The following is a 26360-nucleotide window of genomic DNA, read 5'->3' as shown; positions in this document are numbered from 1 at the left end:
ATTCCCCTGCTTTATGGGAGGTTAAATGGGCATGGGCCACAATACGCATAAGATGCAGTTATGAGCTTTGCCAGCCGGCTTTTTTGTTTCTATTACCATTGTGTAAAGGGGCATCTTCAACATACCCTTGCATCTCTCCTCCATCACTCTTTTGTCTCTGCCTACATCCCTGCTGCAATGTGTAATCCCAATCAGCACTGTTGGCGGGAAAAGGTTTGGCAGCTTGGTGCTCGTGCCAGTACATTCCCACACCAGGAAGAAGTTCTAGTGCAAAACTTGCTTGCAACAAAACGACCAATCAAAACGTCTGAATAAAATGTGCTCCAATTAATAGGGAAACGATCATTAAAAAAGGCCTTATGTTTATTCACACACGCAACTCTTATTAGCACATTTTAAGAACAATACTCTGAAGGAATTAAAACAAACAAGTAATGAAAGCCATAACTCGTCTGAAAGGTCAGAAACAGTTTCAAGTCATTCCTAGATTAGGAATTTAATTTGCATCACTTACTTTGTAGTCAGAAGTAGGCACAATCCCTCTCTAAATCGTCACACTGGTTTTAAAATAGACGCTTTCATGGTGTTTACAACTCAACACATTTCATGTGAATAATAGCACACAAGGCCTGGTCCTGCCATTTCCCGGCACATACACCTAAAGGGCTAGAACCCCTCAACAGTTTTAAAAATGGGAGTTTAGATACAGTTTACAAACTTGTTTTCAACTGTCCTGGATACACCATTCACAAAAGATTCCATTAACATGTAAGGAAAGGACAGCACCACGGAGTAATTTGCTCAAACAACAAAATGTGGCAGTAAGCCAGTGTAGCAGGTAATGGGCGTCAAACTCGTTTAACAGCAGGAGTATTTCAAACCCAAGCTGCCGAAAAAAAACACACAAGAGCTTTTTGTTTTAAATTCCGAGGTACAGGTTTTAAGTCCCCTAGCATTTTACCTAATTAAGGACCAAAAACAAGTTGGAGTTTGATGTCCTCCCTTGTAATCTCTTCCCAAAAAAAACCTTTATACCTTATTTGTTGCCAAAAATTATATGCAACGTCTTGCAGTTGTATGCATTTCAACAGAAATACTATTTGTTTTGATTATGATACCTCTGAAAAATATTTTAGCTAGTGACAAAGTGACCAGGGCACGGCTCCGTCCTGGACAAACTATCCAGAAACCGTTCACAGATACAAGTTGGAGAAAAATTGCAACATTCGGGTGAGAGTTCGAACATTACAGAACACATTCATATGAAAACTACAATCACAATAGTTTTAATTAGTGGCCGGACAGGCTTCAGTGAATGTCCCCACCAAAATAAGTAATATATCATAAGATTGTAGGCAAATAGCAAATGGCCAACTTGGGTGCCTCAATTAACAAATTTAACTTCAAATGAATTTTATGCATGGAATTAAGTTTTCATCATTACAAGGCGTCACCAAAACATGCTTTGTCTAAACACCTACTTTAATGGCATTATTTCCAAAGCATGCACATTTATTGAAAATTGTCCCAGGAGGCTTGAATAAAATAAATACATTTCCAAAAACAAGCAATTTTAAGAAAGTTGCATCTTTTGAAGGACAGAGTTACTCATTACAACAGGAAATGTGAAGCCCACGACTTCTCACTAAAAGCCCACCAAAACTTTTTCTGAGGCTGAAAATGTCTCTTTACTATGAAACAAAATGGAGGTACCGCTCGCTGTTATTACAAACAGAAAAATGCATCATTTATTGTTGCTTTACAAAGAAATCACAGATTATTGCACTTGGGCAAAAAGTGTCCATATCATGAACGTTTGTAGGCAGCTTAATAGCTCGTTTCCGATGGCCAATTGCCTTCAATGTTCAGCATAACCAAAAACAGAGAAAATGAGACAGGAATAGAAATAAACTCTGTCTCTAGCTGGATTACTTTGGTGTGTTCCAATACTAAGTCTATTCTTTACTCTTGGTGAAGTCAAAAGCATCAGCCAAAAAACACCATCTTCCGCATCCACGTGACTTCAAGATTCTCTACGCAGTCATACATATCAATGGTTAACCTTCATATGACATGATACCACTTTTGTATTCCAAGGGATAATACATACGGGACTATGAAAAGTGTGCTAATTTCTCAAAGTGGCCTGTTTAGCAGAGATAGGGACTCCTTTGTTGCACATGGTGATAAAGTACATTGCAGGTGGCTCCTTTGCTGGGTATAAAAATTATCTTCATTCGGTAAGAGTTATTTTTAAAATAAAGCAGAAAAGACTCCAGATCAAACACAAGGTATGAGGTATTGAAAAGGAGACCGCTGTAGTGCTGGTAGAGTGTTGAGTTAAGTCTAAACATTTGATTTGGGTGCCGAACTTAAAGGGATCTCATTCAGTTCTGTCCGCATGCAGAGATATTCCCCGATCACTGCCATAAGAGCAATACAGACTGTATTGACGAGCCACCATGTTAACGTAGCAGGAAAGTGAGAGTTGTAAATGCAGCATCCAAACAGGTGAAAAATGTGCATGGTTACTGTAAAGTCTAAACACTGCTTTCCCCGCCGTATAAAGTACAATAGGCCAATTGCACAAGTTAATGCATTGAGGATAAATGCCATGATAGACAGCCTCCCAGACAGTGAAGAGAAGCCCAAAATGTCATAGTTGAACATCTGGTCCAAGGATGGGTTATTCTGTACGAGGCTGTCCACCAATGCGATCCAGAGTCCAAGAGAGCTGTAGTAAATCGCCTGCATGAGTAGGATCTGGGATATGATGAGGACAGGATCCCAAATATAACTCCTGAACTGTCCCACCATTGTCACTGCAGTTCTGAAGAGACACTGGACTCGGAAGGGATTGTCCGCCTATCCTTGCTTCATAGAAAGAAGAAAAACACATTTAAAACACAATAAAAAAATGAATTGCATCATTGTACTTGTGCTCAACGTAGATGAAAAGAAACCCAACCCATTTGTCGACTTGAACCAACTGTGTCAAAATGCTACAAGTTATAATTACACTTTCAAAATCTTTGCAACATTGAGTAAAATAAGTGGGTGGCTCAAACTATACAATGCACCCCACAAAAAAGTTAACATTCAATGATTTCTGTTCTGTTAGGTTTTAATATGATTAGAAGAACTGTACATCATTAGCAACTGAGTGCTCATTTGGGATTGGCTACTAGCAAAAAGAGCAAACCTGTTATCTCATCGCAAAGAGTTGGAAATACATAAGACTTATTGTATCGCTAAGCTTTCCCATCGATAACTATATGTATGTATGTATATATATCCTTCGCTCTCCCGTCACAAAACAAGGATAGACGACACCGCGTCTGGCCACAAGTGAATTATTATGTCAGCTGTTTCGGACGTGTTTCGCCTGACCAGCAGGCTTGATCACCGTTCTGGTCAGGGGAAACACGTCCAAAACAGCTGACATAATAAATCACTTGTGGCCAGAACGCGTTGTCGTCTATCCTTGTTTTGTGACGGGAGAGCGGAGAATATTGTGAGGACCTTGCTATGGTGGTCCAATATCGACGACACACCCGCTGCTCAGGTTGGCGGCGGCTTCACCAAGGAATTGAGGAGAGGTATGGTATGATTATGATATTGATATATATATTCTTAAGGGTAATAAATGTGGCAGCCTAATACCGTACTTCCGACTTGCCCCGCCCTATGATTAAGGAGCCTGCGGCACCGAAACGCGTCAGGGAGAATGAACTTACCTGCTACATCTATCGTGTGGGCTCGCCTGATTTCCTGTTTCCCTGGCTCTCTGCTCTGCAATTATTTATATATATATATATATATATATATATATATATATATATATATATATATATATATATATAGTTGTCCCCTAAAAATGGTTTTTTTAAATGCAGTTCCTGTCGGGCCTACACATTTGGGGTCAACACTACCACCTACACCACCCCATTTGATGATACTCCGGTTCCCCTCAGGGCCCATTTTACGTGTCGCACAGAGAACGCAGTTTATGTGCTGCAGTGCACTTGTAACTTAATGTACGTGGGCAGTACGAAACACCCAGCCCACGTCCGCATTCTGCAGCACATAAGAGCAATTGTCAATATGGATTTAACATATCCTGTAGCTAGACACTTTGCCACTACCCATAACAAAGATTTAACAAATCTACAATACTTTGTTATTGATGCAGTGGAACAGGGGAAAAGGGGAGGTGACATAGACAAGAGACTACGCCAGTTAGAGTCTAGATATATTATCAAACTCAATAGTAAGACTCCTGGGGGCCTCAACATGGGGGAGGATCTCCGTAATTTTCTTTGATCAGCAATTTGGGCCAATGGACTCCAGGCTTGGAGTTCATATTTAGCAAGGTATCTGACTGACTCAGCTTACGTACATACATCATTAGTAACCAGTCCCGGCCTTCAAAGGGCAAGCTGAGAACCTCATAAACTAAGATGACCTATCACACAATTTTAAGGTTTTTAAATTAGCAAATTATTGTTTACACATCACTTTATGCACTTTTTACTTCTTATCAGATCACCTGATAAGGAGTGTCCTCTTCTTTGAAAGCTTCTTAAATATTGTGTTCTCCACCGTGACCAGAGACACATATAGATACAACGTGTCAACTATGCTAACACTCGCGTTATATGTTTAGACTTCACTGGTTCTAAATGCATTTGTGCACTATAATAACTTTATGCTTATGTAAATTAGCCCTATACCGGATGATTATATGAGAATCAACATGAAATCATGGTCTGCAATATTATTGCATCTTTGCACCGTTCTAAAAAGTCCCATATTGTACATATATTCCGTTTGCATTTTGCACTATGCACCTTTATCTAGTTTGCATGGACAAGTTTGCACAGGTCGTATGTTTACAATTAAATTTATACATTCAGCACATTAGCACTTTATTGGTGTAATATGTCATTTGTCAAAACTAAATGTCATCACTGTAAACATTGCAATCTTGATGCATATCGGTATGTCATCACAGCGTATTTGCACAGTGTTGATTGTTTTTTTATATATTTTTAATGGGACCAAAATGTATGCCATTGAACGGATTACGAAGCCTTGTTTCCAAAGATTTTCATGGTTTTATTCTCACCATCTGGTAGACTTTGACATTTTTTTACATGACATCGACAACCTAACCAATGCTATATTTATAATGCAATTTTAAACGTTTTTTATGATCCAAGATTGTTTTACGTTTATTTAGGTATACCTATGTTGATGCTAACATGTTATGTTCATCTTGGGCTATGTCTAAATGCACCGTTCCAATATGACGGAAGCATTTTCCTGTAACCAGTGAAGCTTTTAATGACACAAGTCCTTTGCCTAGGTTTATTGTTAAACTGGAAGGTTGGCGCGCATTTTTTACACTATGGTATTTATACTGGTGGAGTAACCATGGCGAATTGTCAGTGAGCAAGGGCACAGCCGGTGCCCGAAACGCGTTTGACAAGGCTTTGCACCCTGTATGCACAAATAAAAGCATATCACCTGTGAAAACTTTTCCAGTCTGGCTGTGGCGTCATTTGGTGTCCCGTTCTTGTCCGCACGGAAAGTGCATCGAGAGACAGGCTGGAATATATATATATATATATATATATATATATATATATACACACACACATACACACACATACATACGCACATAACATCCAGACACTTGTTTGCCCACAGGACGCAACAGCAATTATCCAAAGTTGTTTTCAGTCATACAACTTGGGATAATTGCTTTTGTAAGGCAAGTCCAATGCGCAAACAGGTGTCTGGATGTGGATAGTAGAAGGGCTCCTCAACCCTTGATGTGCACACGTACCGCCAGGATACCGGCTACGTGAGGATTAGGGTTGAAATGCATAATATATATGAGAAAGAGAGAGTAAGGAGCTTTTTGGTGAATTAATAAGAACCAGAGGATATAGGAAAGCAACCTCAGGTAATTCATCCTTACATGCTACCAGCTAAGAAAAGGAGCATACCATACAGAGAATTATTGAGAGCCAAAAGAATCTGCAGTACTTAAGAGACATTCCTAGTAACTGAGAATGACATAACCAAGAGACTGAGAGCAAGGGCATATGATGAGGTGATCCTTAGACAAGCCAGAGAAAAGATCAGCACTAAATCAAGGACAGACTTGTTATTTAACCCACCGACTACTCCAAAAGCACATAGAGAAGAAAGGTCAACAGCTGAGGAAGTTAGTAAATCGACTGAGCAATGCAGGTTCATCACTACATATAGTACAGCACATAATCAGATAAGGAACTTTCTGCACAGACACTGACACTTAATCACACAAAATCCTACAATAGGGATAGAAATGGAGGATATACCTGCCTTAACCTAAGAGAACAAGGTCTGTCAAAGACAGTATAGTTAGAAATCACATTCCTGAAAGAGTCACTTGGCTTAAACCTGTGAAAGTATTCGAAAAATGCAGCAAGTGCAAGGCGTGTACACAGGGGATGAATGCCACCACACTTTACACAGATTTAGGAGAAAAAATAACTATAAACAAATCCCTTAATTGCAAATCTGAATTTGTGGTATACGTACTAATCTGCCCTAGTGACAAAAAATATGTAGGCAGCACTGTATTGCAGGTGCATAAGAGAGTCCTACAGCACCTTCGGGCGATTAAGAACGTAGATGAGTCCTATCCTATGGCAAGGCATTTTAAACAACATCATGATTGTAATTCAAACCTTTTGTAGTATATAGTGATCGATCAGATCAAGAAATCACCAAGAGGGGGTGATAGAGAGAGCACTCAGGAAGTTGGAGTGCAGATATATTCTCAGATTGAATACAAGAGACCCTGTTAGCCTAAATGTTAATTAAGAGATGTATACCTACCTGTAACAATAGTAATAACTCAACCTGTCTCTGCAACTATTTTAATTTTTTTTCAACTTTTGCAGTTACAAGTGGAGAGTGGAAATATGTACATAGGGGAGTATGAGCTAACATTATGTTCAGACTTGTACATTTCTTTGTATTTCTTATTTTTCAGGCCCTGGTCAGAAGTGAATGGCTCATTGGAGTGTGGATTTCCAGTTCATCGAGTGTGACGCAACAGAGCTGAGATATCTTTTCTTTTCCTTTATATTTTTCTTACAATTTTTTATATGATCAGTTTTTCTTTCCCTGATGTAGCCATAACATTAAGCAGAGTATAATGTGTATAGTTTAATTTTAGGCTATAGTACAACTTGCATAATATGTTCATTTTGACGGAGGGGCAGAATTTAATTGCAACTGAATATTATTAGACCCAATGGGGTAGGATTGTCATTATTTTGTAGCCACGCAGTATTAAATACAGCCAATGGGTTTGGTAAGACTGCCCAATAGGGCATGAGATGTGACAGAAGGCATCAGTATTTATATTAATTACCTTTTTTTGCACTCACTAATATCAAATGTATGATTATTAATTGTAATTGAATGTGATGCAACAAAGTGTTATTATTATATATTAAGATTCAATTTTTCACACTCATTGGGACAATTTTAACGCTCTTTCGGACCTAAAAACATGTTATAACATGGCCGCCATTGTGTGCACAGCAATTAATGAGATGCACGCATATCCCTTTTCTATGTCTAGTTATGTCGGCTTGAATAAATAATGCCCGGTAACTGCGAGTCAGTGTCGTGCAAAGGCTTCGCGCCGAAACGCGTAGACGCTCTTATCGCATTGTTACCTTGGTGGAATAAACCACATTTTGATTCAAGCAAGCCCTGTGGAGTCCCGTTCCTTCCTGTTGTGTACTCTGGGACGGAAGTGTGTGTGTGTGTGTGTGTGTGTGTATGATATATATATATATATATATATATATATAAAAAAAATATAAATATATCTTTTTTGTGAATTAGTATTGTGTAATACAAAAACTAATATACTTATCCACAATCTCCGGAGATAGTTGCAAATCTCACAGCAGAGTAAAAAATGCCTCATTCCTTATATGGCCTTTATTTTGAAGGTGCAAAAAATAGAAAACACTGTTAAAAAACCCACCATTCCCTGAAATGATACTCCACAAAACAGTATATGCTAGCAACCTTTTTTGTAGAGGCCGGAGGCTACTTTTAACACTTTGAAAAAGCCTCAATATTCAAAGCACAGCCTGACCATCGGCCCTTATCATCTTGAGAATAACGAGAACAAGTAATTGGCCTACATCATTAAATAAAGCAAATACATAGTAGTGGAAAAAAACAATAGGTTTCAAGATGGGATGTTGAATACATCAAGGTGTGTAGGGGGATTATGAGAATTCCATCCTCACACGCAACGCATTTTTCCTGCAAGCCAATGTTAGAACTTCATGGGCACATTTACTCTCTCTCTCTAGTCACCCCCCATGAGGAATATGGACTGTCGTTCATGGGGCTTGCAGTGAACCTGCTTTACTGCAAGGTGTTTGACAAGTTCCCTAGAGGCATCATATTAGCAGTAAGGTCTGTGAGAGTGGAGAAAGACAACAAATCTGGCAACGCAAGGAGAATGTAGGATGGGGCAGGTTCTCATTTATCATTCCTCTGATCTCAAGCTAGGCAGAAATTTAGAAGGGACTCCACTTCGGTAGGTTCTTGTTAGGGCACTGCATCTAGAAATTAACCTCACACCCTTTGCAAAACAAGTCTGGAGGTGTGAGTTAAGAGAGAGATTTGAGACCCTTGCAGGAAGGTTTTCTCTTCCATTTGCTGTCAATGGATGCCTTGTCCATAGTAAGGTGCCTTGCCTACATGCATTCAGGTGTCTCCAACCAGTCGATCAAAGGCTTCCAGTAGCTCACAGACACATTCAGAGTAGCTCACAGCCTTAAGTTCCTTATGAATAAGCACAGGGTCACATTTTCCTTTTAAATATAAAGGATGTCTGTGTTTATTTTACATTATTATCTTCAGGCTGCAGATAGCAGTGCCTGATAATGAGCAGTACTGGAGTCAGATTTATGACCCAGGGCATAAAGGTGATTAACTGAGGTATTTAAATCCTAAATAAAAGTCCTTGTCAAATCAATATTGGAGTGTATGAAGAAAATGATGTTTCTGGATGCTTTTAAATGAGAGAAATCTAAAATGAAGAGTTACCTTAACGATTAAGATAACTCTTCATTTTAATTTTCTGTGATTCTAAAGTGACCATTTACAAACAGCAGGCCTCTTGCTCCCAGTGGCCAGTAGACACTGTGCCATATTTATAACTGGCAAATACAGTCATTTTCTTTTTTTTTTTTAAGGGAGAAATTTAAAGTGAAGAAAAATATTTCTATGAAATATTAAGTCAATCTTTTTCTCTAATTCCAATTAAGCCAATTACGTCTTAATATTGTATGAAGCATATTTCTTCATGTTAAGTTCCCCCCATTTAAACAAATGGCTGTATTTTTCGGTTATAAATTTGACATCGTGTATGCAGACCAATGGGTAAAAGATGCTGGTTTGTAAATGTGACACTTTGAAATGGGAGAAAATTTAAATGATGAGTTTTATTGAATCCATTTAAACAAAGTTAACCCGTCAGTTTAATTTTCTTCCATGTGTCGCATTCACATACAGCAGGCATCTTGCTCTCAGTGGCTGTGAGACAGGGTGTCATATTTAGAAGGGAAAAATACAGCCATTCTTTACGTGGGAGAAATCTAAAGTACAGAAAGTTCCATATTTTGAACATTTCTGCAGAATATTTGTATACACTTTAAGTTTCTCCCATTATTACCAAATGGTTGTACGTTTGTGCTGTACATGTTAAAGTGCCACATATGGCGAAAGGTATGTCCTGTGAGACAGGTACACACAACACAGGCTTTCATTAACCCATACACATATATCCCATTTATAGGCACACATGGTCATACATCCTCAACGACCAAGTTCTCACTGACACACGCGGCAGCCCGGTCACAGTGCACCTGGTCAAAGAATGTTGTTCAAACCATATTATCTGGCTCTATCAACGTTGAGTAATAAAGCTAGGGGTGGGGTTGTCTGGCAATACTACTCAAGAAGCTTCTCCTTCAGCAGCTCACAATGATATTCACTGATCTAAAGGAGCTCTCAATAAAGAAAAGGTTGGAGACCCTTGGTTTAGAGGGTTACAAAAAGTATAATTCCCAACTCAAATGCTAGATACTAGGGAGGCTTATTACATTGCTTGGGGATTTCTAGGGAAAAATCTTAGCAAAACAACCAAAAAGCTGAACTCAGTATTCCTAAAGACTCATGGACACCTTTGCAGGTGATGTGACATGGTGATCAAGAACTTTTGTGTACCTACCACAAAGGCATACTAAAGAGCTCATCCTTATGTTTTCTAAGGTCTTAAGTCCAGCCTTGTCTGTATCAGTATTAGGCCAGTTTGGAGGAATTGCTGGTACCACTCTAGGAAGAACTACTTTGTAGCAGGGCTGCTGATCAGTAAAGTATGTTCAGCGTTCCACAGAAACGAACTTGAAAAAATGTGAAATGCCAGAAACTCTAGCAGATATCTGCCCAAGCAATTCAGGTCGTTTGGCTGCAATTCATTTGTATGGATCATCAGATAAGTCCACCCAGAGGATAACAGCCCTTCATCAAACTGGAAACCATGTTCTTGTGGAATTGTTCAGATGAAAGACAATTCAACTTTTAAGAGCCATTGCAGCAGACTTAGAGAAAGCCCACTCAAGATTATTTGGCTTTAGTGGCCAATGTACAAAGAATTTTTCCTCAGTGGTGCGCAAAAGAAGCACTTTCCCAATATAAATTCCCAGTCCGGATGCACAGCATCAGTGACTGATCGAATTTTACATTCTGAAAGTGTACCCGCAAATGTAGCAATGCACCAGTCTGACGGAAAAGCTAAATTAATAGAAACAAAAATCAAAGGACTTAATGTTTCAATTACTCTAATGAGGCTAATAGAATTGAACCTGTTAACAGCAACCCGGATACACTTCTGGATATTTTTAATATGGATCAAAGTCCTTTAACAACAGTGAGCGCTACAAAGCCTAAGAAAATCCTTATTACGAAGACCAAAAAAAACTGAGATTTTCCAACAAGTTAGATCAGACATGCCAAAAGAAAGTAGAAGAGACATTATGCCTCAGAGGCCAAGAATACCTGTAATAAACTTAGTGCTGTGTTAAAAAGGCAAAACACAGTATTTCACCAAACATATTAAATGTGAGCATAATCTTTACAGAATGTCATCGTGCGTCCTAGCAGAAAAGGAAAGCAATTACCCCCTAGTAGCAGTTTGGACCAGGTTGTGACGCAAAATCCCTGTATCAATACAAGACCATTTCAGATATTAAATTTGGAGTAGTAAGTCCAGGCTCCCCAAATTACCACTGCCTGCATAGCGTTATGCAATTACTCATCATGTAGCTCTTCTGTGCACTCATGCTGCTCTTCAACAGTTTTTAAAACACCAAAACCATACCCAAGACCCGACAACAAACTTGGTGAAGCCCCCATAAAAATCCATTTAACAAAAACAGAGGCATGAACAATTAAACAATATCCTTGTTTACATATGTGGGCAATCTGTTGGAAAAGGTGTATGATACAATTACAGCCCTTTTCAGAGAAGGATCCTCTTTTTGACATGCCCCAGATAAGTTTCAGAGCAGGCCACAGTCTTGTGCCATCGGTACTGGATGTTACATGGAAACTGGATGATGGCGTTTTGTCGGAGTTATAATTTCAATAGATCCTTAAGGGGCCTTTGTCACCCCGGACTACTTTATCTCTACTGGCAGGCTGGATGAGGCAGGTTTTTCTTGGTCAGTCTTAAATTTGTCAAGGTTGTTTCTGGAACATAAATTCCAGACTACCAGTGTGCCTCCTTTTGCAGCTCATCCCCAAAAGCTCACTGTGGTGTCCTGCGGTTGATCAATATACCCCCAACCTATTTTTAATTTCTTTAAGAGCTCTTAAAATACTGCAGGGGCTTGGGTTCAATCAACTCTGTTCAACTGCCCCTCACTAACATTCTGAGGCTGAAAACATTTTAAAATCTTACCAAACAAAAATACAGAAACTTTTCATCCCTAAGGGAACCTCTAAAAGGGAAAGGGCCATCTGGTGACAGATTATAGATGCTCAAGCATGGGCATATGTTTATAGTAATATTTATCACTTGAGAATCAATTCTTTAAACATGTGAACAAATATTTTCTGCTACTAAAAATCTTGAAGAAATTGTAACCCGTTCTCGACCTGCAATTGCATACAACAATGATAAATGCACTAGCCCTATCACGGTTGGACTATGGAAATACAATATTTATGGCTGCCACCATAAACCTTTTGTGCCACATGCAACCTGTCCAGAATGCTGATGCTAGGCTGATCAGCAGCTGTTTAGTAAAAACTTGTGTTACAATGGTGCTCACAGCCCTGCACTAGCTCAAAACAGGATTACGTTTAAGACGATGACTAGTGTCTACAAGACTTCCTTTGCCAATATGACAGACTCAAGGGCCTCAAATTCAAGTGACAGTCCCAGGTCACTTGATAGTTTAAGTCAATCTGTGTATTTTGAATATTCTGAAAACTTTCTCAATGGCAGCAGCAAGCATGTGTATCTACTCCCACAAGCTGTACAAAAAGGGCACAATACAAACACGGTCAGGAGAAGACTTTACGTTGTTGCTCTATTTATTTAATTTTGACAGAATTTTAACTACTTTCTGAAACACAATTCGAGTTCTGTATCTCTCCAGTTAAGCTTGGCATATGCACACTAAATAAACGCACATAACATCCACTACTGGATGGGACAAACTGAGTGCAGATTACTACTGGACCTCCAGCAGCAGAACATTACAGCCTGAACTGCTAAGCCACTTCCTGTGATCAGGACTACAAAGAACATCAGACATGCTTGAGCCTTATTGGACCTCATCAGTTACAGTTACATGTAGACAGAATAATATTGCACAGTGAGATACGGAATCCACTGACAAAGCTACATTCACAGAGGCTAAGCTGGGGCCTTTTTGGATGGAGTATCTTCCAAAAGTAGGGGAAACGCCACAAACTCATGAGCGTCTGTATCTTCACATAACTTTCACAGGTGGGTTTCTCACCTTGTAAATGCACGATAATTGTTCATATCAAAGGCATGGGCAAATATGCTTTGTGGGGGATCATCCAGGTACTTAAATGAGGAGGGCAAAATGAAAGTCAGGCACAGATTACTCCACGAGGAAAAATAATATTCAGAGACGGAAACAAGTTACTACTGCCAAACCATTTGTAAGACGCCTAATATAGGACTGGAGGTATGGATGCTCAAGAAGCCCATGGCTGACTCCACCGACCTCAAAAACTACTGGCCCATCTCGCTTCTCCCCTTCGCAGCCAAAGGAGCAAACAGTCAACAGGGAACGGACACAATTTGAAATGAGAAATATTACCCAAGGAGCATCGAATATAAATGTAGAGATTTAAAGCAACAATTTTTGCCATTAGTCAAAAATCAATGATAAAAAAGTTACAAGCAGGCTTTCTTCATCACGTAATAAATGTCTTTAATATTATCATTGGTTGACGATATCCATTGTATCGATGATCATTTCTTTTTCACAAACAAAGGTTGCAAAGTCTATACATTTTCCACAGCTACAGCCTACGCGTTTCGTCCCTGCCGGGACATCATCAGGGCTTCAAATGTAAATATCCTTTCTCCAATCCCACCAATGGCCGTGCTAACTGTTTGCCCAATATTCTTCCGATTTGTATGGTTGTTTACGACTAGTATCAAATGACCATAGTACTAGCAGATAAAGTGAGTGTGTTCATTTATATAATAATGCCACGGTCAAGGGTCATCACAGATCCGACGCTCAATATTAATTTATGAGCTGGTTCGCCAAGGCGACCGAAATTTACCTTATTTCCTAAACAACCCAGTCCCCCTGTCTACTTCATTTTGTTTGGCTCTATTCCAACTTCATTCCTCATACTATCCTGTCTCTATGGTCTATCTGTCTCGACCCTTCTCAAAGACACATCGTTCCATTCCGACAGCCAGTGCGATAATTCCCGCCGTCAACGGACACAATTTATCGAAGAGCACGCCACCCTCGACCCGTCCCAATCCGGATTCCGAGCCAACCACAGCACCAAGACCGCCCTACTCGCCGCCACAGAGGACATCCGCACCCTCCTGGACCAGGGCCACTCCGCAGCCCTTATCCTCCTCGGCCTGTCTACAGCCTTCGATACAGTCTCTCACTGCACACTAATCCCCAGACTACATGACTCCAGCATATAAGGAACTGCCCTAGACTGTATACGCTCATTCCTCACCGGAAGAAGCCAAAGGATCAGTCTACCGCCCTTCCTCTCTCTCCCCACCGACATCAACTGCGGAGTCCCACAGGGGTCAACTCTGAGCCCGACCCCCTTTAACATTAACATGCCCCCCCTCGCAGACATTGTCCGACAACACTGCCTCAACATCGTATCCTACACCTACATTCCAATGACATTCAGTTAAGTCACCCTATGATTTCTTCAAACTTTTTTTCATCCTTGGGTACAAAGCTTTTGCATATTACAAAGATAGGTATACACCTTGCAGTACACGAAAAGTAATATTTGTAGTCATTATTATTAGATGAGAGCTTATATAACCATCTGTTCACTTGCCATGGACTCACTGAGACACACTACTGGTTTTGCATGGCAAAGCCAAACACTATATACTCACCTCAGAATCCACCTATCCCTCCAGTCACTTGCTTACTGTATATTTGCCTTTCACTATGTACAGCATCTGCTATCTTTTGGCTTGGTTTGCATTATGCTGCTCATCCCACACTCTCCTTTAATTACCACTTGAGTTTTTCAGTCTGGCTGGTAGGTGTTGAAGAGGACAATTGCACTCCATTTTTCCTTTTCATCCTTAGAATATATCTAAGAGAAAATTGCTGGATGGGTAGAAATTTGTCGCCATGCCATCTCAGTTGGACAATAGAGGATCTGCACAATCCAAATATCACTTTTAATGCTATTAACAGCAGTGCATTTTGTAGTGCATTTCAAATATTTTGAATTCAGCCTCCTTCCAGATGAGATAGCTAATGTTGCCCGGTGTGAATCATGGGTAACCCATCCAGAGCAATTCATTTGCACTGTGGTGCCTGAAATTTTGTATTAATAACATGCCAGTCACAGACTGTAAAAACAAATAACAGGACTGGAGAGCTCATTCATTCAAAGGGCAAATTGAGGGAGCCAGTTTATTAGCTCAAGGCCTGATATATGCATGCAGTCAAACTTATTTTTATTATGGGATGCCTGCATTAGGCAACACACATTGCCTACACAGTCCAAACCACAACCCCATCAATGAAGTCACCAACAGAAGCAGAATGCTGTTGAGCACAATCACGAATTGCATAAAACCCCTGCCAGATCCACCTATTTCTCGCTTTACAGAAAGTGCAGTGTCATCAACTCTTCTTAACTGGAAAAATACAGAAGCACTTCAATATAGAGTCTACTTCATCTTTTATGTCCTCCCCTTCTCGCACAACCCTGCAATGGTTAGCCTTCAAAGCCATTTCTCTACTAGATGTGGCGGACAGTCAACTTGCCACTTTTTATGAAAATGCTCTTTTCCCCATTGCACTTCATCAAAGCTTTCTCTGGGGATGCTCCCTTCAACCAACTTCCCATTATCAGGGCCTTCCTCACTAAAGGTATCTTCCCAGAACCTCTTAACACTGGCTGATTCTTTTAACTCCTAAAGAAACCTACTCTAGACCCTGACCACCTCGCCAACTTCTGGCCTGGTACAGGCCTACCATTCATCAGCAAGATCATTGCAAAAGCAGTCTATGTTTAGCTCCAAGATCACATCAAGGGTAACCATCTCCTTCACAATGACCAGATTGGCTTCAGATCACACTACAGCAATGAGACCACCACCTTATACATCGAAAACAACGCCCTCTTTACCAAAGATTAAGATGATCACTGCCTCCTGATATTGCTAGACCTCTCAGGTGTCTTCTGCAAAGTCAAACATCCCACCCTTTATGTACCTTTGAGTCGCAAATGGGACTCTACTTGAAAGACTCCTCTAGTTCAGATATCCAAGTCCTCAAACATTGCTTGCACATCATACAGAACTGGACGGCCAGCTTCTACATAAATCTTCAACCCAACCAAGGCAGAATCCTATTATTTGCCAGAACAATAAAGATACATTACAAACCTCACTCAATGATATGAACCATGACAACTTCAAACCCCAACTCTCACTGAATTCAAAGTCACTTGGGTTCCAACTTGAACACTAATCTTACCATCGACGAGCACACATCAAAAAAGGCTGCCTGGCACCAGCTCTCTCTTGTAAAGAAGGTCAAATGGTTTCTTCCAGAAAGTGACTTCCGAACTCCTAAATGCTATTTAAACCCTTCATACTCTCACATTTGATTGGCGTCAATGCACCACTCCACGGCCTCTTAGCTTCCACGCTGGCACCACTTAAGAGCATGCTACACGCAAAAGCACAGCTCACCCAGTGCTGGAAGAAATATGATCACTTTACCCCCATCTTGGCAGCACTTCATTTACTCCACTAGCTAACCTGCACTATCTTCAAAACCAGCTGCATCATTTACAAACCATCACGACCAGCACCCCCGATTATATTGCAGATAAACTCACCATTTCTGGTGGTTGTAGGCACAGTTGCAGTCAGGACACAATCAGATTGCAAACTAAGAAGTGTAAAAACACAAGACTACGGACCTCTTCGCCCAGGTTATGGAAAAACATCCTGTATCCATCAGGAGTATCCCAATGCTGCTCCAATTTAGCAAAGAGCTTCAAAAACCATCTTCCTCGCCTGTTGCTGGTCTTTGAACTTGCCGTTAACCATGTAAAGCGCTGGACAAGTTAGGCTAAAGAAATCCCAAATACATACATACAGCACCCCTCACGCCAATTCGATTTATTTAGGAAACAGTTGCACTCTCTCGGACTGCAGCTGGTGGCTGTACATTTTCGAGTCATGGCAGCACATCCCAGTTTCAACAACCTTTACTCACAATTGCAATTTAGATACTTAGTTCGTCGCATGACAGACACTCGATTAGAGCAAGCATGTTCGCGTGCAGAGTTCTCTTACTCGATTAATGGCCTTCGACCCCCGTTCTTCCCCGACTACTGCAATAGCCTGGTACCCACTTGATATCGTTCTGGCTCGAGCCGCGGCGGTGTATGCTGCGCCCCTGATCAAAGAACGCCTTCTCTCTGCTGGGCCACTGTATCTATGAGTACACTATCCACTCCCCGGTTGTATTCTCTCCGGAAGCTGCGCAACATTTACCGAGTTTAGACCTGGGTCCTCGCAGGCTGCAGGTTCCGTCGAACTCACGCCAAGCCCCCCATTTTGTGCAGGGCAAGCTCTTCTCCGTACCAGGGCGTACAGTCCAGTGAGATTGACTCCACTACAGACAACGTCCACTTGCCGCAGGATATGACGCACATGACATAACAACACACACGTACACTAGACCATGCTAGCCTGGAAGTGACGCTTCACCGAGCTCCAATCAGTTTCTGAACGCAAAGCCTCTTGGGAAACACTGGAAAGGTGTCACAGTTTAACGGCACCATGTTACGATCAGGCGTTAACTCCCTTTTGTGGATTAAAAAGAATGCGACGAGATTCGATTGCGCATGCCCCACGTAGTTCGCCAGGAGTAGGCCATATTGGAGCCAGGCAATGGCCATTTGAAGGATGGAATGTTATTGATCATTTCTTGCCTGACTTTAATGTGGCTGCCACTTCTGCGCCGTTTTGTGTGCAGTGTCCACTTCTACGCACTACCGGAAGTGACGCAAACAGGTGACAGCTGTCGCGGCGCCCGATGGGAGAGGCGAGTAGGGGGTACTGGAGGAGCAACTGGAAGGTGCCGGGAGCGATGACTCCCCATTCGCGTGACTTCAAGCTCAGTCAGTGATCAGGACGGTGTCTGGATAAAGCGTTAGACCCTAAACTGAGCTGCCAGCCATGCGCTCCCGAAGCGGCGGTGGAGACTTGCTTGGCCCAGGTGAGAGCTGGTGGAAGGAACAAGCTAGTCTCCGCCACAAAAAGAGGCTTAAAACACCTTGAAACTGTGATTTCTCCTCATATGGCATCTCCTTCTGATGGGGTACTGTCCATGGTATGATATCTGGTGTGTATTTACCGCCCCTGTTATGGCAGTTTGCAGCTCTCCTCACTGAACTGACCACAGATGGTTTTGTGTTCCAAGCCTCATCAGGTTGTTGACTCGAAGCTCCCACTGCTTCTAGGTCACGCACTACCAAGTTTGTTTGTGTCGCTGGTTGAGTTACAGCCAGTGACACCTCTTACACTTGTATACACCCCGCCTGTCCTGGGTGGCAAAGCCGGAAGTCTCCCGACAGTTTGCGATCTTGAGCAGAAACAGTAAACATACCTAACAAGTACACAACACTCAGTGCATTTCCTGCTGGCCTCACTGGTCCCAGAGATGCATGCGACCCCTGATTCCCAACGCTCTGAAACAACAGCTAAATATATATATTAAACGTCAAAAAGGTCGCTCTTTCTGTTGCTCACGAAGTTTGCCATGCAAAAAAGAGCACAGTCCCATAGTAAGGCCAGACTTTAACCGTGCCTTGAATAGGAACCCTCATGTTTGAAATTTGGACACCGTATACCACAACGACACATACTTCAAGTGACAAACATTTTATCGTGATCTTTTGTAATCCCAGAGTTAACATAGACACATTCATTTAGCAAGAAGCATTGCTCTTTTAGTAGCCTGTTCTTAACTTTCACTTTACAAATGCTGTTTACTTTCAATAGGGATAATACAGCACGAGCTACTCTTGATACGTACGTATGGAAGGCATGGGAATGGTATTAGGATTTTTGTTTACCATAGTAGGGTTACCAGACGAGATTTGAAATGTTGATCAAGTTTCATTAGGATACATTTAAACGTCTGCAAAGCAATAGTTGATAAGTTTAAGCGGTAACTCCTTGTTATTAGACAAATGGGTCTCCTAAACAAATACACATGTAACAGAACTTATGTATGTAGTTACGCATGATTCCCTTCATAAACAAGTGTTGAACAATTAAGGAAACATACATATCAATTATAAACTCAAATTGTGAATAACATTCAGTAACCTCGGTTGCACTCTTTTTTTTTTTTCTCTCTTGTTATTGGTGCTTGAATTCCAACCAACCAGGTTTCCCAGTGCAGCAGAGAGTAGGTTTGAAATATGACATAAATGTTGACTGTATAGCCATTACAAAAATATATCAGCTTTGTACGGGATTGGTTATATGTGAAGAGGTAGATACAATTGGTGTAGTTGCATATGGCGACTGAGAGAAATGTCATCTTCATAGAACAGACATTGCCAGCAGCTTATTGCTCTTATTAAATAAAAAACAAAAAACAAAATATGCAAAACTAAGTAAAATTGCACCTGTCAAATTATAAACATGAAGTGAGTTAGAAATACGTGCTGTCAGTGTAGAACACACTTTTGCAGCAGCACATTATTTTTCATATAGTAATGAAAAACACATTTTCATAAGAGATCACATATTCACATGGTTCTTGTTGAACAAGAAAGCACTGTGAGAGTAAGGTGGCCTGGAGTTGGGGAGCAAAGAAGGAGAGGAGGGAAATAAATATGATTGATTAAGGGAGCTTTAACATATAGCACATTTTTAGTTATGGAAAGAGTGGCGGGTACATATGTGTTAAACCACGAGGGAAGGCGACTCGAGCTGAGAACAGCTATAAAAAGATAAAGAAAATATTGGTAAAGAGAAGAAATATGCTGTTCCTATGGGTGTGGAAGGATGAAAGAAGTGACAGGCCATGTCGGTAATGGCGGTTTACCGTGAGGCGCTAGACAGGACAAGGTAGGGAATGCTCGTCCGGGGATAGCTCCAATAAGGAGCAAGGGCCCTCACACATCCCGAGGGGTGTCATACTTAATCATAGGGTATCCCCTCATTGGGCCGGTGCTGCAATGCCCAACGGTCCCCGCAGGGGGGCTCTTTGCCAGAGGTCTTCTCGGTTTGCCGTCGTGAAGTTAAATGGTATTATGTGAGGGTGCCTATGTGTAGTGAGTAGAAGAGGGATAGTGTATGTGAAGTTTAAAAATGGCTCCTGGATTCTCCAAAAAGTTTATTCTAGGAGTACCTGAGCCATGAGTAAAACAGACTAAATAGTCGTGGACTGAGGAGGGAGAATTAAACCTTTATCAGTCCTAGTGAGTTGTGCAGGGGTCAACATGTTTCTTGTCCTAATCAGTCCAATAGGATCTAGGCAATTCTCCAGGATCTCTTTACCTGCATCTACTCTTAAGGGGGCGGCAAGTGGTGTTTAGCCAAAGGGGAACGTCCCCTTATGTCTGGATTCCACAGTAGTCCTAGTATGTGAAAAAGTTATGTGAGGTATAAATATACCTTCTGGAAAGTTGTTCACCTAAAATGGGGATAGTATTGCTCCAGCAGGGTCAGGCCGTGATGTTCGCTTTTTGTTGCAAGAGGGACCAATTTCAGTCCACGTGGTTCCTAGTGAGGGACGTACCCATTGCAGTCTTTCCCTGGAGGAAAATGTAGCAGGTATAAGCTCGAGTTGAAAGAAATGCAGTGCACACACAACTTTACAGCAAAGTGAGATGTCCAATTAAAGACAAATGAAAAATGTAGTAACAAAATGAGGAAATACATTACATCGATGTAAAGCTACAAGGTTGTTAAAATCGACAACAACTCAATTGGACAAAAACTGTGCTATAAAAGAACAACATTTATAGCAGATATACATATAGCCAAGTGTAAGTGCAAGGAGAAGGAAACAAGTATAATTGATTACGGGAGCATCCATAAAAAAAACACCAATTTGGCAGTAGAGAAAGGGAACTGAAGGTTCGGGATAGATTGGACTGTGAGAGCAAGTAATGAAAAACATCCATAAGGCCAAAAAAACGTAGAAAGCAATAGCCTTACTAGATACAGATTAACAGCACATGTAATAAACACAAATGTTGTGCAGGTATCGGTATACACCCGTTACGACGCAACTTTTACTCCGCACTACCATTACAACGCGGGCATTACAACGCATGGCATTACAACGCATTGCGCTGGGGGGCGCTCTAGGATAAGAGGTAAGTTTAATTTACTATCCAACACCTTCCCTAGGGTCCACGGGGACTGGAGTTAGAATAGTAAATTATACTTACCACTATCCAGCACCCCAAAGCGCTATGCGTTGTAACGGTATTCGTTGTAAATACCGCGTTGTAATGGTACGCGGAGTAAAAGTATGCGTTGTAACGTCATACATCCGCAGGTATCAGATATGGGAAATCAAATGGTTTGGCTGAAGAGCAGATACACTCCTTTTCCTAGTTACTTCCAGGATGACGCACAAGCTTATCTTTCTTATTTTCCTATGATAGGGGCATGCCATTAGAAAATGAGGTACATTTTCATTATCTTTAGACCACAGTAATAATGATTAAAGCTGATACCCATGTCTTTATAGTGAGTTTGTTCACATTTGAGCGCCAAGTTAAGGCTCATTTTCAGAAGGGGCTGACATAGATGTGGATCCAGAGTGCATTTTAGAAGTACCTGTGGCACTCTTCGAAAGATTCAGTAAATAGGCTGTGTTATTTCTCTGTGTACACTTCTCAACCTCTTAAAAGTGATAAGTAACTGGCAGCATTCTAACTTCTAACATTAAGTTCAGTAAACTCATTCATTGTTGTATATGATCGAATTGCTGTATCTTAATTTATTTAAATCCATAAAAGCATGCATCAGAATCATAAATACAATAAGCAAAAATGCATTTAAGATTGATTGGCACAATTAATCTTCACACAAACTCCTCAATTTCATAGTAGCTTTTAAAAAACATGCAGCATTAAAAATGATAAATTAGATGTTAACTGTAAAAACATGAGAGCAGGTCGAACTTGTAAAAATCCACTGGCTTTCAGGAACAGAGCTACAAAAGCTCACCTGGGCACTATATAAAGTCTACAAAACACGATAAAATGTATTGTGTCCTTTAGAGACACATTTTTGCAGCCACAGGAATCCAGGAACCAGAGAGCATAACATCTTTTAGGGGAAGCTAACCACAGATTCAGTAGATTCAATCTAAACCTACTGAGCAAGAAACATTCCTTATTATATTTCACAATTACTAGTTAAGGCTCCATCAGCTGGGTCGTAGTGAACAGAATATACCCCATATTATCAGTTTCAATAATTGTCTTCTCTCTAGACAGTGTTTTCTGTTGTAAGAAATGGTCCCTCACTCATTTACAGTCAGTCTTTAGTGTAACCTCAGGGTTGTGAAATAACTCCGCCCCCTCCCCCCATACATTGAAGTTTTCCTTGATTTACCGGAGCCAAGGAATTTTAAGGGCATGGTCTAGTGACAGGCAATCCCTCAAGATCAACCTGTTCAGAGTAAGGTCCTTCTTTATACATACCCTAATCCATCCGAACAGGGGACGAAGGACTATCAAGTCACTAAGATAATTAACTCCCAGGTCCTCATGAACACATAGAGTCAGGGTACTCTGAGTGGCCCAAATTGGAGTGCGAACATATCCAGTGGGTCACCTTGTTTTTAAGTTGAACATAAGATTCAGTCATACATGCTTTCGAAAGCTGCACATTTCCTAAAACCAATAGGTATGGAGTTGCTTCAGGAGTTAGGTCGATAGCAACCCCAATGTTTGAAAGTGGTAGGCGATCCAGGTTAGGATGGTGAGGGATAAGGTTAGGGAGCAAAGTGCCTGGACAAGTGGTCTACCTTAAAGATATACCCATGCCCAGGTCAGGATAATCCTGCTCACCCGATGTCCTTAAAAGATCCTTTTTGAGGCTGGTGCTAGTAATCCTAGGAATGATTAGAATATTTTAGTTATATTACTCAATGTTCAAATGTACTGCGATTGTCTGTTTAGCAATGCATGTTGATCTCATAAGTGATGTATATAACTGGGAATGAGAAATGACTGACAGGTTATCAATGCACATTGATCTCATAATGTTATCGAATTAACCCTGTCCTCCAATGATCTAGCTGAGAACCTATTTCAGATGGAATTTAGATCCAGCCCTCCGGTTCACTCTGGTATCCAGCTGAGGAAGATGCCCCCGCTCCCATTTACACTGGTCCCATTTATGTCCCAGGGGGAAACTAGACCTAGGATTTGGAACTCCAGGTTGGATTCCATTGATTGACTACCTAGTAGTGGAATAGGGTCCGTCATTGACCAAGTGAGGGCTACCGATGGTGACCATGGCCCCAATTGCAGTTTGGTTAATGTGCCGGTCCATATAGAGCCGACAGGGAGATGCCAACTAAACGATGGGGTACAACAGGACAATGACGGGGTGGTATCTGGTGACTTTGGCCCATCATCAAATACAGGTGTGGAATCCTCAAATAAAAAGGATATAAGTATATATGATCTAGCTAACCCACCACCGGTGTGTGAAGCCTGCAGGGAAGGAGGAAGTGTAGCATCATGGAATATTGCTGGACTGGGTACTAGACTACAATCACCAGAGTGGGTTTCTTTTATAAGTAACTTTGACGTCTGTATATTCCAAGAGACGTGGGCCTGTGAGCCCCAGTTTCTTCTGGGTTTTTTAAATTTTTTTTTGTGCCGGCGGTCAAGGGTCCTAAGGGTCGCCCAAAGGGGGGGTTAACCATTTGGGTGCGACAGGCACTCTTTGTTAGAGTGCTAGAGCTCCAGACTGGCAGCAGCGACATCCAGCTGATAAGAATCATGACTGAAGCAGGGAGTTCCTCGGATATCTACTATCTGTATGCTAGAGGGACAGGAGGCAGGAAGTCTAAGGTACTGGTTGCTCTAGATCAGTTGATTGACACCCAGCCAGTCGAGAATAATATAATAGTGGCAGGGGACCTAAATATGACCTTTGAGCCCCTCAAAGTAGATGACTGGCATGAAGGGGAGGACGAGGAATCCCAGTGGGGGATTCCTAAGCTGGACCTTAAACCAGTAAAGAAATGGTCAGACAGCATATTACAGTTCAGTGCTTTGTGTAGCGAAAGAGGGCTTAGAGCACTCAATGGAAGAACTGTGAGTGACGTTCATGGAGCAGTCACTTTTGACAACGGTCGCTCACAGAGCAGGATTGACTATGATGTCTGTAGTATGGCTATCTGGCACCTGATCAAGGATATGAAGGTTGTGGACAGGCAGGAGAGCGACCACAATCCCTTATGTATTACACATTTCTTGTGGGGAGGAGATTCACAAGGGCTAAACGATTGTGAGGAGTCCCTGGGGGAGATCGTGCCCTCAAATAACATGAGACGGGTAAGATGGGCCCAAGTTATGATTAAAAGGGAAGTGCTCAAGACCATTAGCGAGGAACTAGATAAAACTACTAAGGCCGTGGATGCCAGGCTGGAGGTTGGATCAGAGATTGCTAATCACTTGAAAGAAATTACAAAGTTGCATGACAACTTCTTTGAAAACGTAAAGGAACATTTCCAGAGGGTAGCACCCAAACCAGTAGACAACAACAAGAGGCCCAAAAGGAAGGGTTGGTACAACGAGGCCTGCAGGTCTGCAAGATCACTCATAGGTCTCGCTATTAAAAAAAGAGATCCGTCTGCTGTTAGGGAAGCAAGGTTGGAGTACAAGACCTGTATTTTGAGGGCTAAAAAGCAATGGGATGAGCAACACTGGCAAGATCTAAAAAGTTGAAAGAAAGTGAAACTAGAGAGTCTCTAGTTTCATCCCTTAGCAGGCACACAGATATTTGTCTTGTCTTGTGAAGAAAGACTTCCAGTCAAGGTTTCTTTAAATGTTTTTATATTTCACTTCATTTTTAAATCCCAAATATTTTGCTTTGTAAATTCAATTCATCGTGTACAATTTTCACTTCAGGCAATGTCTTTGCAACGTGTCCAATGCATTTCGGGCATTAACTTTATGCCCTTCGTCAGGGAAATAGACACTGTGAAACAATAATATGATCGGCTGTTAGTGTGACTTCTAACAGTATCGTTCTAAGAGAAATAATAACGGCAAACAATGCATTTAAACATGATCAAAGTAACTCGTGATTTCTGCTTTGCTTATGCCTGTGCAATTAATGTGCTAAGCTGGTAGTGCGCAACAGTAAACGTACATACGTGCAAACAATTGTGAGTCGACAAAAAGTGCATAAAAAGGTGGTGTCTCACTTACATGCCTGTCATGAGGGGTAGATGAGTTCTGTGAAAATAATGGTGAAAAGACCCGGTCAAAGCGAGTTGCTTGTATGTTTAAGTGAAGCGCTCAGGGTTAAAAATTGTCGAATGTCAATAACTGACCTGAAAATTGGTAGGGGAATGTAGCAGTTCGGTTGTTTGTCTTCAGAAAACGCCGGCGTAGCTGGTACTGCCCGCGTTTGAGAATATTAAACGTAGCCGGTCACGTGACCTGTCACGTGTGTGGCATTGAAGAAAGACTATAGCGGTCTGGTGTGTCTTCGAGGGAGTATTTTGAAAGAGGTCAAATGAGCTGGATTACCTGGCGAAGTTTCACAAAACATCGAAAGCGTAAAAAAGTGATATGAGCAAAATGTAGCTAGGAAAAGATAAAGTGGGAGATTGAAATATGAAAGTTGGAAATTAAAGATGTTGATGGAAAAGAAGGTTGTTTAATGTGAGTCTGGGTGTGGGATCGAACTGGGTTGGTGTCTAAATAAAATGATCAAGGTTGACGGAGTGACTGATGCTTGAGCTATGGGAACTGGATGCATGTGCAGGAATAAAGTGTTGGTGGTATGCGAAGTGTCAAGGTGGATGATGAACAAACACAGTAATCACAGGTTGCAGTCCGTCAAGCAAATAATTAAAGATAGCATGACAGTTCAATCCTTTCATTAAGACCCATTGGTTTTTGGGTTGATAATTTTTGGATCCAAAAGTTCTCTCGTCTTAGGAGATGTTTGTTGTTATCTGTGCCCTCTGGGACCCACCAATGAGGCCAATCGTTTCCACACGAGGCAGTCTACATGAACCAATCGGACAGTTCATCGATAAGTATTTACAACCATCGGTGCAAGCAATGCAAACCTACATTAAGGATACAGCACAATTTTTAATTAAAATTCAACAACTACCATGGAATCCACATGAAAAAGTGATCTTATGTACGGCGGACGTATGCAGCCTATATACGAGCATACCCCACAACATGGGGATTGAAGCCATCGAAGCAGCACTCCTAAAAACTGA

General features: G+C 41.2%; 2 protein-coding genes across 5 annotated transcripts in view; one reads left to right on the top strand and one right to left on the bottom strand.

Moving 5' to 3' along the window:
• Nucleotides 1-341: 341 nt before the first annotated feature.
• On the bottom strand, nt 342-17658 carry SYS1 (SYS1 golgi trafficking protein). 3 transcript variants are annotated; one of them, XM_078649423.1, is made up of 2 exons: nt 17189-17658; nt 342-2874 (listed from the first exon to the last, which is right to left on the bottom strand). In XM_078649423.1, the coding sequence occupies exon 2, from the start codon at nt 2815-2817 to the stop codon at nt 2347-2349; it is 471 nt and encodes a 156-aa protein (XP_078505549.1). In that variant the 5' UTR covers nt 2818-2874; nt 17189-17658; the 3' UTR covers nt 342-2346. The 3 variants fall into 3 exon arrangements, with proteins under 3 accessions (XP_078505549.1, XP_078505550.1, XP_078505548.1); XM_078649424.1 differs by having other exon boundaries at nt 17248-17658; XM_078649422.1 differs by having other exon boundaries at nt 17390-17656.
• Nucleotides 17659-17884: 226 nt separating this feature from the next.
• Nucleotides 17885-26360, top strand: part of AFTPH (aftiphilin) — a 267873-nt gene continuing 259397 nt past the window's right edge. Inside the window, exon 1 of one of the 2 annotated variants that reach the window (XM_078649420.1) lies at nt 17885-18116. The gene's annotated coding sequence lies outside the window, so the exon portion shown is untranslated. The remainder of the gene's footprint in view (nt 18117-26360) is intronic. The other variant, XM_078649421.1, reaches the window with a different exon arrangement.

The sequence above is a fragment of the Lissotriton helveticus genome, chromosome 6 (assembly GCF_964261635.1).
Source record: "Lissotriton helveticus chromosome 6, aLisHel1.1, whole genome shotgun sequence".
Classification (NCBI taxonomy): domain Eukaryota; kingdom Metazoa; phylum Chordata; class Amphibia; order Caudata; family Salamandridae; genus Lissotriton; species Lissotriton helveticus.
The sequence above is the reverse complement of the archived record's forward strand: the minus strand, read 5'-3'. Positions and strand labels throughout refer to the sequence as shown.